The 14,118-nt window shown below is 38.1% G+C and overlaps 1 protein-coding gene across 2 annotated transcripts in view; it reads right to left on the bottom strand.

Moving 5' to 3' along the window:
• LOC145672073 (solute carrier family 2, facilitated glucose transporter member 1-like) overlaps positions 1 to 14,118 on the bottom strand; it is a 131,389-nt gene that overhangs the window by 68,824 nt on the left and 48,447 nt on the right. The window contains exon 1 of one of the 2 annotated variants that reach the window (XM_081741316.1): positions 8,078 to 8,382. The exons of the other annotated variant lie outside the window; for it this stretch is intronic. Coding sequence (XP_081597442.1) covers positions 8,078 to 8,158 — 81 coding nt within the window. The 5' untranslated portion in view covers positions 8,159 to 8,382. Of the gene's footprint in view, positions 1 to 8,077; positions 8,383 to 14,118 lie in introns of those variants that run through there. 2 annotated transcript variants of the gene reach the window in all.

The raw sequence follows: 14,118 nt of genomic DNA, 5'->3' as shown, positions 1-14,118 counted from the left end.
TCGCAAGACCGTTTGAAAAGAGGTCAGAATACCTATCACCCATAAAGTTTAAAAAAAATATCTTATCGACCCTATCGAAGCTCTGGGACATCATGCAGATGTTAAATTTTAGCATCCTTTTTCAGCTCCGAGACTATGTGAGGCATGGATCTACAGTTTAACATGCAATCCGAACCATATGAGCTCCCACCGGCAACCGAAGCCAGATCTCCCGCAATGAAGACGTATATGCTAACCACATAATCACGAAGGAGCTCTTATGCGATTCGTTTCCACGTTAAGCTGTAAATTCATATCCCGGTTCTGCAAAGGGGCCTTAAGAGGCCTAATCACTGCGAAATTAAAATACCGCTAATTTTACAGTAAGTATGTGATATCTTCAAATAGATAAAAGATAATCGAAATGTGGAGCAAGAATAGGGATGCGCACGAGACGAATCGAGACAGAATTTTCCTGACAAAATTCGAGTCGAGACATCACTTTTACAGCACATTTTCGAGACGAGACAATCTCAAATCTTGTCTCGTGCGCACCCCTAAACAAGAGCATACTGCTAGACAATATTAGTTTGCATGAGGTACCGTTATCATGAGTCTCCTAGTAGCTTTCCGTTGGCATTCATTTATTATACGCGAAAATAAATCCCGATTTTCTAAATGGCTGGAAATCAAAAGCAGATAAGCGAGTCATAATAACGGCATCTCATATTTTATGTAAAATAATATTGTCTAGCGAGCTCTTGTTCCAATTTTCAATTATCTTTTATCTATTTGTAGATATCACATAATTACTGTAAAATTAGCGGTATTTTAATTTCGCCGTAATGGGGCGTCTTAATCGCTAAATCAGTATCAGCCAATCCGGATCGAATTGGGTTTTGTTGCGTCCAGCAATTAGCTGTTTCTGCGCCGATGAATCTTTCAAAGCTAAGAACTACTTATAATTTTTGATGTGATCTTGTTGCTTTAAAACTATAACTCCAAAGTCCAACGATTGCGTCATGTTACAAACTCAAGTCTAGGATCAACTGCTTATGCTGCAGAAACGTTCCTAAACGTGTGAAAGCTGATTTCAAAAGTTTAAAGGTTGTAGATAAGTAATACGATCATGCGTACGTTATATTTGATACGGCTAATACTAGATTAAGCTGGTTCGAGGTTAAGGAAGCTATGTCATTTAGTTCAACCACAGCCGCTTCTGATTAATAGAAATGATATGATGTCCCTACTAAGTAAATTTAAATTATTTACAAGGCGTCATAACAAAAACATTAGCTGAATTTATTACCTTATTTATTGTACATAATATAATGCAATGTAATTATGGTCTAGAATGCTCAAAATTCCCCGTGAGATATCAGAATTTTCCCTCTTGAACCAACATCATGGGATTTGTGACACAACATGGGAGAGATATATTTGAAGGTATCGAACACAGGTCTACCAAACTAAAAGAAATTAATGGACGTCGATGTGCTGACCACACATCTAATATTCAACTGGCCAGCCATAGCTCCTACCAGGCTATATTGAAATAATGTGTTTCAATAATTCTAAAATATTATATTAACGTATTTTTGAATAGTTTATGATGCTAATGTTTTATGAATAGATATTTCTACCGTACCGACTGTCGATGGGTAGACCTAGCTACAAAGAGAAAATAACAGCGTAAAAAAAAAAAAAAAAAAAAACTTATTTCTAAATAACATTAACTGAATTCACGAATGTTCAGTAATTGCCCAAGTGCCCAACACAGTGTCCTCAACATCTAAAGCATTCATTTCAAACTGAATGCTCTGCGACGTCACGGTCTGCCGCTCGGTGAGACAGAGCGAAAAGACAGCAAAGCTATTGTTGATCGAAGACTGCGGTGATACACGAACAAGGCGTAGTGATGGTTTTGCGGATACTCTCCTCATGTATTCATGACTAATCTAACACTGACAACCGTTTTATTACATTGCATTTATCTCATTCAGTTTTTTTTCTCACCCTGTCCTTTTCCGCCTGGTTCTGATAGTAAAAGCCTGTCAATACGCCATACATTGTCGAGTTGGAAACGACTTATCTAGAAGCAAAACCTAGAAACCAAACCCCCTCTCGAGTTCATACAAAGCGACAAACGGCGGTGTCCCCCCCCCCACACACACTTCTTCTGGGCCTTTCATTTTGTTGTTCTGAAAACATTACAAGGCAAGAATGTATTTCATATACAGCTCATTTCCAGTATCATTCGTTTCGAATCTCTTGAAGAACAAGCGAGCCTTTATACTTTTGTTATGTACTGATGCGTTATGTTAAACGTTCTACAGTCTCATTTTTGTGCCGTCAAGGAGGAATCTATAACTAAAAAGGCTTTGGTCCATATTTTACTATCCATCTTTGATTTAAGTGTCATACAATATACAGAAAGTTCGTCACAACGAACTAAAACTACGATACTGTTTCTTTGTTTCTTCCTTATTATCGGAAGTTAAAATCTGAATCGATCGAAACCAAGGTTGTTGGTAACTAAGGTGTTATTACAATTTATCGTGACTGTCGAAGCTCGATGACACTGACCAATTAATATTACCAGTATGTCGGTTCATTGCACTTTAACTCATTAAATTTATATTATTAAAAAAAAAAAATCCGTACAATTCTTCCAAATTAAGAAATTCGATCCTACGGTTAGCAAAAATGTACTGTATTTTGGCCGAACACAGACTATATTTTCTTGAATATATCAACGCAATTTGACAAAGTTGAATTAAAAATTAGGAATTATTTTTACAAGAAATCTAATCACGTATATTTACGTGGTTCATAAGCTATTTTTACTCTTATTTACGTTTTTATTTTAAGTAATTTGCATAAAATGAATTCACAGACGTGAAAACTCTCTTGTTTACCGCACGAGTTTAATAAAATATCATCCTTTCCTTTGCGTGGGTTTTTGTCCATGGAAATGCCATCTTCAAGGTCTCCTGAAGAGAAGCGTTGTTTACAACTTGGGTGCTTTGCTTCGTAGGTAAGGTAATAATAAACACCAACATATCGTTAAGTATATTGATATGCTATCTCGTTAACATCTGCATCTTTCATTATTTCTTGTTGCTAACTGTGCACAGACAAAAAAAAAAAAAAAAAAAAAAAAAAAAAATTCCACGCTTAATTTCGCCTTTCGTTCATGATGATAACGCAACAAAAGCGATAATTACACAACAATAAGAGATGAGAAGTGCTTGATGGAATATTTACAAGACAAAAGGCAATAATTATTTCATGTTTTCACAATTTGTAGATAACACACTAGTAGTTTATTAGCCTCTTTGTTTTATTTACAAATAAAATATATCTTGCTGTAATGGAAATTTCCCTACTGACCACACTGAACGCAAAATTCTTAATTGAAACTTCTTATATGAATTATAGCTTTACAGTATGTTTAAGCATATCCGGTTTGTGAGGATGAGAGAAGGTAATGGATGGGTTCAAGTTCTGTCCAAGGTGACCATCCCGGATAAGTTTTACCTTTTAATTACCCACCTTTTAATTTCATTCTGCGAACTAATAACTTGCTGATGTTTACCTGGTAGTTGTATCACGTAACAAAGATTATCATGAGAAAACATTCTCACTGTTCTAACAATAAAACTAATTTTTTAGAAGAACAATAAACAATATATATAGGGTGTTTCAAAACAACACCGACAACGTTTGGGAGGTGATTGTTGACACCAAGGTCAAGACAAAAAGTATGGACCAACCTGAGTGCACAAATGCTTCCTTAGGAGTTACAGGCTGCTGAAAAAATGAAAGAATGAACTTTAAAGGTCCATAGCTTCAAAACTATGGGACCTACCGTAGTCGGGTCAATACTTCACTTAGGAACTAGTACGTGACCTATTCAAATATCCAAGTTTCAGAATTCTGCGATACTTACGCAACAATTTTTATAGAGGTAGCTGGTGAGTACCTCAAATTGTACGCCCGTAGCAAAACTCCATCTATAAAAAATGAGGAGTTTGATGTAATAAGGGCGTAAGTGAATTTACGCCCTTTTTGCATTAAACGCATTTGTGGCTTTTGCCATGCTTATTTAGCATCGTGGTAACATTTCAATTCAATATCGGAATAAAATGCTGAATATTACATTGTTTTATGTAAGAAAAATAAAGCACTACTTCAATTTTCAACATAGTTTTTCTCCAACTGCATGTTTCAGACTTACACCCTTATTGAATCAAACTCCTCAACTGTTGCGTGAGTACCTTAGGATTCTGAAGCATGTATTTTCGGAGTGAAGTCTTGACCCGACTATGGTAAGTCCAATCGTTTGGAAGTTATGGACCTTTAAAGTTCATTTTTTCATGTTTTCAGCAGCCTATAACTCCGAAAGGAGGCATTTGTGCACCCAAGTTGGTTTATGCTTTTTTTGGGGGGGGGGTCTTGTCTTGGTGTCAGGAATTACCACCCAAACGTTGTCAAGTTGCTTTCAAAGCAACGGTATATATAAGGTACGGTAGTTTCCATAAAAATCAACTGTTTAATATAGTAAACATATTAAGCAATGTTGAATTGAGGCATGTTCAAGGGGACTGAGCCCAGGGCCGGCTCGTCCATATAGACAATCTAGGTGGCTGCCCAGGGCGGAAATATTTAGGGGCGGTTTCTTTTACGTGAGGTTTATCAACATTAGCCAAAACGTACAGCTCACAGATGACGAAAAGAACCCTAAAACAGCGGTAGCGGGGAAAGGTCAACTACACGGTCAAGTCCATTTTCGGTTTTTGAGGTGTGGTCTATACTTAGATGTCGTCTGCTACTCCGGGTAAAGTTATATGTGTGCTATTCCGTGGTGTCATTTGAAACCCCCGTGCGAAAAGTGGGCGAATCCATACCTACGTCACACTACTTCTGCTAGGGTTCTTCTCGTCATCTGTGAGCTGTACGTGCGCCAGAGCTGTACGTACACATTTAGGAGGAGGAAATTAATGAAAAGTGGGATCACCCAAGATGAATTACTCCTCACCTATATGGAGCGGAGGAGCATCTATCTGGCCATAGTACGTTTCCGTGTTCCCACTGTTCATTCTATGGCTAAATAAGATCTCTCCTGCATTATCTGAATATCCAGACTCCAGATACTCTCAGAAATGTTACTGACCTAAAAAGTTCCTACATAAGGTAGTCAACGGAAACTTAAGGTCTGAAGCCCTACTTCAAAAATTATCCCTTCACATTCCTACCCATGTACCACCAAATACCCACCTCTTCCACTTTTCCTACTCTAGACTGACGATTACTCAAAAATTATTTCACAGATCATCGAATTAAATAATCAGATAACAACTGACGTGGACATTTTTTTAAGGTACTCGGCTTTCGACAGACTATTTACAGACAAATTCAAAATAACTAAAAATGAATTGAGAAACTTCATCTTTGCTTTGTCTTAACCATCTTTTGTTTTATATTTACAATGAACATTAACATGCTTTACATTACAATAAAACTTTCGTTTCCTGTTGCCCTGTGGTTATATTGGTAAAATTTCATTTCAAACACAAAAGAAACAAATAATAATAATAATAAATTAGCTTATAGATTACTTATTAATACCATAGAGAGAGGCATTGGGGATAAGTTTTATTTCATTTAATTCTTAAACAAATGGTAACAATGTGATGATGTGGTGAAAATATCAGGGGTGACAAGATTTCACTTTGGTTTCGGTTTGGGGAAGGAGATTATTGGGGTGCAGGCATGTTTTTCGCCTAGGGTATAAAATATTCTAGAGCCGCCCCTGACTGAGCCTTCTCGAGAATATCTATAATTATACCATTCATTGAACTATTTGTTTTTTTTTTTCTTCTGTGCAATTTTGTTGGTTTTGTTAAAGAAAATTATTTTCTTTTGTCCAACTTAATTGTTCTAATTAACAAACCACGTTCTTGTATAAAGTCGAAATTACATTTAAAAAAAAAAATGGAAATTAGATACAGACACACACAAACGCTTTAGAACGTTACTTAGGGTAAAATGGGAATATGTTGGTTATAGCAAACGACCAGACAATAACAAGTCGAGAGGTTAGTTGCGACAGATTCCTGCTGCTCTATTGCAATCTAGAACAGAGCCTCCCCCCTTAAAATGTTATCGCCCCCCCTGTTGTACAAAATTCTCAATTCAACACTGATATTAAGTAGACTATTTTTGTGTCTATCTATTATGCCTAAATATGGGCAAGGTTCTAGAACGCAGGTCCCTTTCCCACTTAACTGTAATAAAGACAGAAAAGAACGTGCCTTGCGGGGCTCTAACCCGCCTTCACTCGCTGACGCTCGCTCGGCGATACTATGTGAATTTAATATTAAATTTTGGTACAGAAAAGAATCAATCTAGCTAGGAACCTATGTGGGGGGGGAGACCTGTGTTCTAGAACCTTCCCCTAAATATGGCTTGAGATCGAACCAGGGACCCGTTGCAGAAAAGATGAGCGCCTTACCACAAAGTTCCCTCTACAGGAAGTTTAATTTTAGTTCAATGTAATCTTTCATTCCATTCCAGGCCCACCAGATATTTGTCTTAATTTTAGTTTAACAGCCCACAATCATGCATTGAGGCTACGGGAGACTGTAGTAATAAGATTTATGATAGTTGTGGAATGAAAAAAAAAAAAAAAAAGCGGAAATGGGAAACCCACGCAGATAATATTGGTCCATCACAAAGACCAATTGACGCGAGCTGGGATCGAACCACGGTCTAAGCATTCTACCACTGAGCCCCCTTGGTCCTCTTTATCTTCTCACGTCCTGTAAATAAGGCATGGCATGTTACTAACTGGTAGTATAGGCTACTTGGCTGATATTTCGTTTCGGATATAGTATACATGAAGCTGCATCAGTTCCCGATGGAGCAGGACACTCATACTTTTAGTATGTACGAACTTACAAAGGGGGTAACAAAGCGACTAGCCGTACTTCCCATTTAGGGAAGGACGAGAAACGCCATACTTTCAGGCATTATTCATTGACTATCTAGGATGTTAAAAAGTAGGTAATAGACTGAGTTGTTGCCCTTGTACTTAGGGTGTTTAGGTAGTGCAACAGTAAGATGTATCCTCGTGCACGGGAGATGAGAAGTAGCTGTTCTTAACTATTACCCGACTTTTATTTACTTATCGACTGATACGAAAATAAAAAAAGAACGTACCTGTACTTTATATCTGCATGTGTAGTGTCCTTGTACTTTATCTATGACTATGTGTGTGTGTGTGGGGGGGGATTTAACGCGTTTTGCATGCCTTGTGCACATGGATAATTCTTACTATTTCACTACGTAGAAAATGTATGGTATTTCATGTAGAAGTGGTAATAGAACACAGAAGAAACGCAGATCAGGGGGTTCTCATGTATACTATTACCTTAGTTTCTCCCCTAATCCTGCACATAATATATCCAGTCTTACTTCACAAAATATGGCTGAGCTACTTTTTGTAATGTAGGCCCTACCATTTCCTTCCTGAACTTTAAAGACCTATTTTTCCTCCACACCGCCCAGTAGGTAGGGCTAGTGGTAGGCTCTGTGTTCTAGGGGTCGCACCACTACACAAAAGACTTACGTCGTTCACGAAAGGTAACACATTTACTAACTCATTTTTGACATTCAAAATATTTAGATGGTGTAGGCAGTAGGCCTAAGAATCATTCTGTAGGACATTTCTACGACTGTGCACTATTAATATGGCGAAACAAGACATTTAGTGGGATATCACTCTCATTGATACAGTCAAAGTTGGGGCAAAATAATTTATTTATGTTCTATGTAAAGTTTCAGCCTAGGTCTACACCATAGGCTCCGCTATTTATTTTTGCTATAGTTCCCATAAATCGATGATACACCCCTGTTCTCCTCTAGAGCCACTTGGACCGGCATTAAATTACAGTAGCAGAATGTCCAAAGTAAGTTAATTACATTTTTTGTGGTCGAATTTACAAGCAACGACTTCATTATACTGTAAATTTAAATACTTTATTACAGTTCCTAAACATAACGAGTAATAAGAATGAAATGTGACCCCACTTACCTGCAACTGCCCCTTGACGCCATAGTTCTTTTTATGCACTCCTAACTCAAGAAGTGGTTGTAATTCCTCGTAAATTGGCATCTTGTGTCTGGTTCTGCCTTACTTTTCTAACTAAAAGCTGTTGTTCCCACTTTCCACTATGAGATAGTGTCAAAAAGCAATAGTTCTTATATTTATCATCGACGGACCAAAGTTCACTTTGTATAGCGAAACTTCATTTTTCCGACGATTCTTGGCACTGAAAGCAGTTCTTCGACGTACTATATCTGCATCAAACCAGTTGGCTGGCGTCTTTTTTTTTTTTTTTTTTTTTTGTTATTGTTTTAACGCCCTAAGGCAAGTTTACTTTTCGCTGTTGACTGCACGTGAGTTCATTGGGATCGAACTGTACGTTCATCGCGTGTTTTGATTCTCGTCTGTGTCATTAAACCGCAAAACCACCTTTTTCTTACAACATTCTCTTTGTGTGTTCTTTAGACTTTTTGTAGGTTGTTGATTCGTTGGTTAAGAAGAAAGAACTCACGATAAAGGGCTTCGCACTAGGGTTGAGTTGATTTTGAGTTTAACGTCCCTTTTGAGCACCGAGGCTATATGAGACGTGGACCTACTGATTAACGTGGAATCCGAACCACATGAGCTCCCGCGAATCGAACCCAGGTCTCCTGCGCCAAAGGCGCATATGCTAACCACTTAGCCACTGAGGAGCTCTTCGCACTAGACTATTGCAATATATATATATATATATATATATATATATATATATATATATATATATATATATATATATATATATATATAGGGTGTTTCAAAATAGACCGACAACGTTTGTGAGGTGATTCCTGACACCAAGATAAGACGAAAAGTACAGACAACCTGGGTGCACAAATGCTTCCTTTCGGAGTTATAGGCTGCCGAAAACATGAAAAAAAAATTTAAAGGTCGATAGCTCTAAAACTATGAGATCTACTGTCGTCGGCCCAAGACTTTACTCGAAACTAGTATGTGCACTATATAAAAATACATGTTTCAGAATCCTAAGGTACTTTAGCAACAATTTTTACGCTGGAGAGTTTGGTTACGGGTATATAATTTGAAATACTCACCAACCACCTCTATAAAAATGGTTGCGGAAGTACCGCAGGATTCTGAAATATGGATATGTGGATAGGGCATATACTAGTTTCTAAATAAAACCTTGACCCGACTACGATAGGTCCCATGGTATTGGAGCTATGGAACCTTTAAAGTTAATTTTTTCATGTTTTTGGCGGCCTATAACTCCGAAAGGAAGCATTTGTGCTCCCAGGTTGGTCTATACTTTTTCGTTTTATCTTGGTGTCAGGAATCACCTCCCAAACGTTATCGGAGTTGTTTTGAAACACCCTGTATATCCAACTTGAATTTGGTAGTTGAAAGACGGGATGGACCTGATAAATAGTTAAACATTTTAAAACTATAATAATCAGTATTTAATTCGATGATGAAATTAAATAAAGGTGTTTTTTTTTATCACTGGCATTTTAATAGTCTCTTATATATTCCATTTATGATTGATAGGTTTGTTTTCAACTGAAATATTTCAGTTTAACGTCCCACAAATATGTCCTTTAGGCAAAGGGAGATGCATGATCAAGGCTCAAGTGAACGATTATGGAAGAATTGGCCGAATGCAATGTGAAAAGAAACGGGACTACTCCGAGAAAACCCACGAACACGATGTTGTCCACCACAAACTTACTTGTCCGGGAATCAAACCACGAATCCAAGGTAGGTGCTCTTCCACTGAGCCACCATGCTCCCCTACGTTTGTTTTCAATTAAACGTCCCTTTCAGCAGCAAGGCTATATGATAACGTGGACCTACAGTTATTTACCCATTGGACGCCCCCGAGCCACATGAGCTACCACCGAAAATTTAACCTTGGCTTTCGTTGCTCAGGGGACAAAGTCTTTTTCGGGGCAACCGAAAACAATAGTTTTAATTGCCTGACTTACATTACAATATAACATGTCTGAGGGAGCAGTCGGTGGGCGCCGCCCCCTTTCCCTTCCAATGTCGTCACTGAGGAACCACTGTAGGTTAGTGGTTGTCTCTGGTTTGACGTCATGCCATATGAGTTTGTTGAGGATAACGTGTCCGTAAGGTTTGTCGAAGCTTCCCGGTTTCGTGTCATATTCTCATTCGAAGACATCCACAATGATTTTAATACAAATATATATGCCTAAGTAAAATTCAGGGGTCGGCGACCATCATTGCCAGCCAATAACTTTTCAGCTACAGATAGTTTTTAGGTTTCCTCTTTTATATTTGAAAAGACGGATACTTTCTCCATATGTATCTAACACCTTTTTTTTTTTTTTTTTTTTTTTTTTTAAACAAGGAATACACATGCTACATCTGATGGGAAGTTCACTTGAAGAATTGTTATTTTTGAGGTTACAATTTTGTACCCATCTTATTTTTTTTTTCTTATTTTAATATACAGGTCAACACAACACACCCTCCCCCCCTCCACTAAACTCGCCAGACACAAATGCTACCAAAATGTAATACGTGCATTTAAACTTACTTAATGCTTCTGAACTATAATGGTATTGTAACAATAGCGATAAGTGAAACTAGAGGGGGCAGGTTCCCTATAACACTGTTGGTCTCCATTAGAATACCGTTGAACAAAAGGTTGAAACTGTAGTCGTTGCGGAAGTGAGAGCTATGGCTTCCCCTCGCAAAATATTCTAATTACACCAATGACAATAATCTTCTCCCTTCTTACGCGCCGTTCACCTCTGGTGCATGAGGTCATTAGTTCGATCCCAGTTTGCGCCAAGTGAGCTTTGTGGTGGACATACACCGTGACATACGGTACGTTTCTTATTTATTCTTGCTTATGCTTTGAATTATTACCAGACTCAACAAGCAGACGAAACCAAAAAAAAAAAAAAAAAAAATCAAGGTTAGTTGAAATGTCTATGTTCTTCAGTGGGGCTTGATTGGTTGGTTAGAGTTTAGTATCAGAGGTGATGCTATATGAAATGTGAAGCCACAGCTTAACGTGGGATCCGAACCACATGAACTCCCATTGGGAATCGAACTCGGGTCTCCCGCACAAAAGAGGGGACGCGGTGGCTCAGTGGTAGAGCGTTCACCTCCGGTGCTTGGGGTCCCTGGTTCGATCCCAGCTCGCGCCGTGTGGACTTTGTGGTGTTCAAACGCCGTGCTCGTGGGTTTTCTCGGGGTTCTCCCGTTTCCTCCCACTTTCTTAATTCCACCATTCCACTCATCTCTCATCATCACTGTCCCCTTTAGCCTAACCGGCATAATCGTGGGACGTAGAAGTTAAATATTTCATTTCATTTTTCCCGCACAAAAGGTACGTGCGTTAACCATTTAGCCACGAGGGAGCCCTTCGGTCAATTTTCTCTAAAATTACGCATGAGAATTTATAATTTTGTTTGGTTCAATGTGATCTATTGATTGGTATGACCAGTAGCGTACGCAGGAATTTATTTCGGGAGGGGTCCAAATTCAATATGAGGGCATTTTATATTAAAATTTCTAAAATTGCCCCTATAATTAGGCTAAATTTACACAAAAGTCGAAATTTTGGAGGGTCCGGACGCCCCATGACCCACCCCCTACGTACGTCCCTGGGTAGGGTTCATTTATAGACACTTTTTCTTTTCAAAAACACTAATGATATTGTAGAGTTAAATCTAATCTAATATAAATAAAATAAAGAGTTTGTGTGTTTGTCTGTCTGTGTGCGGCCTGGGGACCAGACGAGTAGACCTGGAGTTACCAAATTTGGGTCACGAGTGCCTTGGTCCAGGCCCGAGACCAAGACGAACCGGTTTTTTTTTTTTTTTTTTTTTAATTCAAACCAGGGGTATCTCAGGGATAGTGTTTACCTTGACATATAAAAATAGTAGAAAATGACCGATTTTAGTGTCGAATTCATAGTTTTCGCGGTCGGTGAGATCAATGGTGAAACTCCGATCGCCTTAACTTCCAAATTCCCCCCCATTCGGTTGCGGGGCGGGGGTCACCAGGGGGGAAAACGGAGACATTTAAAAATAATCGAAAATGGCCAATATTAGTGTCAAATCTATAGTTTTGGCGATAGCTGAGATGAATGGTAATACCCCCACAAACGTTGACTTCCCAATACAGCCCCTATGCGAAGAATGAGTATTTCAGTTAGTATTAAATAAATCAGTCATTATTATCGTCGTTAAACCTTGCCTTATCTTAAGTGTTAACAGTGTGTCCGTAAAATTGCGTAACCCAAAATTTGATTGCGTGTATCTTTTGATCTTTAAGAATGATAAAAACCTGAGACTTGAAACAAATGTAAGCATCTTTTATGTAGATATTTTCGAGATCATGACCGATCCTAGAACTTGTAAGGTTTTTGTGTAGTAACGAAAGAAATTACCGTAAGTAAAAAAATGTAAAAAAAAAAAAAATAAAATAAAATAAAATAAAATAAAATAAATAAATAAATAGAGAAAGAAAATCAATATTCAGTTGCAGAAAACCGATTTCCTGCGGGTGAATTCCTGTGTATATGTACAGTATGCATCTACTTTTATCCATTGGTGGGAAAATGTGATAAAAGTGATGCAGTGTTGCCATATAAAAAGGCTATTTAATGCAAGTCCGTAAAATAGGTGTTTTTTAAAACAGAAACGCTGCCCCTGGCAACACTGTTGTATAATTGCAACAGGTGTGTTTTAGGTTAATTGCGATATCGCAAATTTTTAAATAAAAATTCATTAGAATTGTAATAATAATAATAATAATAATAATAATAATAATAATAATAATAATAATAATAATAATAATAATAATAATAAAGTTTAACCAATTGAAATCTTGAGTACTAAACAATTCTGTACATTGTACTTTTGAGTACTGATAAATTCCTTTATGTAATATTCATTCGTTGTGTTTACTGTATGTACTGGAACTGTCCTTACTGATCACATTAGCGTCATTAAATGGTTCATTTAGTGTTATCAGTTTACTGACATGTAAATACACAATACAGCATTAACTTCAATTTATGAGCAGCTGGGAATTCACTGCTCGGTTTATCTTGTGTACTTTGTACGTACATATTACAAGATCTAATGGGAATTTTGTATTACTTTTCTGTTCGTAATATTAATAAGTTTTATTCATCCATACTTTGTTAAATGTTAGGCGTAAATGGTTATGATTGAGAAATTAGCTATATGGCTTTTTTTTTAAGGTTTACCACTATGTATGGCGTCTTCGGCCCGAAAGTGGGCCAAATTTATGATTGCAGGCAGTGAAGACTCTAGCCCGGGAACGGGGGCCTAAACCCCCAGTTTTTTCAGTGACAAAAATAATTTAAACTATTATTTATATATATTTTTGAAAGTTTATAGTTTGAGTTCTAGTCCACCCCAGTTCTTAACTTCTAGATCCACCACTGGTTGCAAGTCAATCGCAGACCGACAATAGTCCGATACATTAGATGTCCAGTTACTAATCATGCGGTATCTACTATCTTCCTGGGGGCCGCGGTGGCTCAGTGGTAGAGCTTTCACCTCTGGTGCTTGGGGTCCCGGGTTCGATCCCAGCCCCCGCCAAGTGAACTTTGTGGTGGAGAAACACCGTGTGCGTGGGTTTTCTCGGGGTTCTCCCGTTTCCTCCCACTTTCTTCATTCCACCATTTCATTCATTACTCACAATCACCGTCTCCTTTAGCCTAACCGGCATAACCGTGGGACGTAAAACTCAAAGATTTCATTTCATTTTTACTATCTTCCTATGTATCATTTTCATCTTCTGGACATATCCAAATCTCTTTCCATAGGGGGCCGCGGTGGCTCAGTGGTAGAGCTTTCACCTCTGGTGCTTGGGGTCCCGGGTTCGATCCCAGCCCCCGTCAAGTGAACTTTGTGGTGGACAAACACCGTGTGCGTGTGTTTTCTCGAGGTTCTCCCGTTTCCTCCCACTTTCTTCATTCCACCATTTCATTCATTATTCATCACCGTCTCCTTTAGCCTAGT

This window comes from Thermobia domestica, chromosome 15, assembly GCF_964235325.1.
Source record: "Thermobia domestica chromosome 15, izTheDome1.hap1.1, whole genome shotgun sequence".
NCBI lineage: Eukaryota > Metazoa > Arthropoda > Insecta > Zygentoma > Lepismatidae > Thermobia > Thermobia domestica.
Note: the sequence above shows the minus strand (reverse complement) of the source record. Positions and strands in the feature narration are given on the sequence as shown.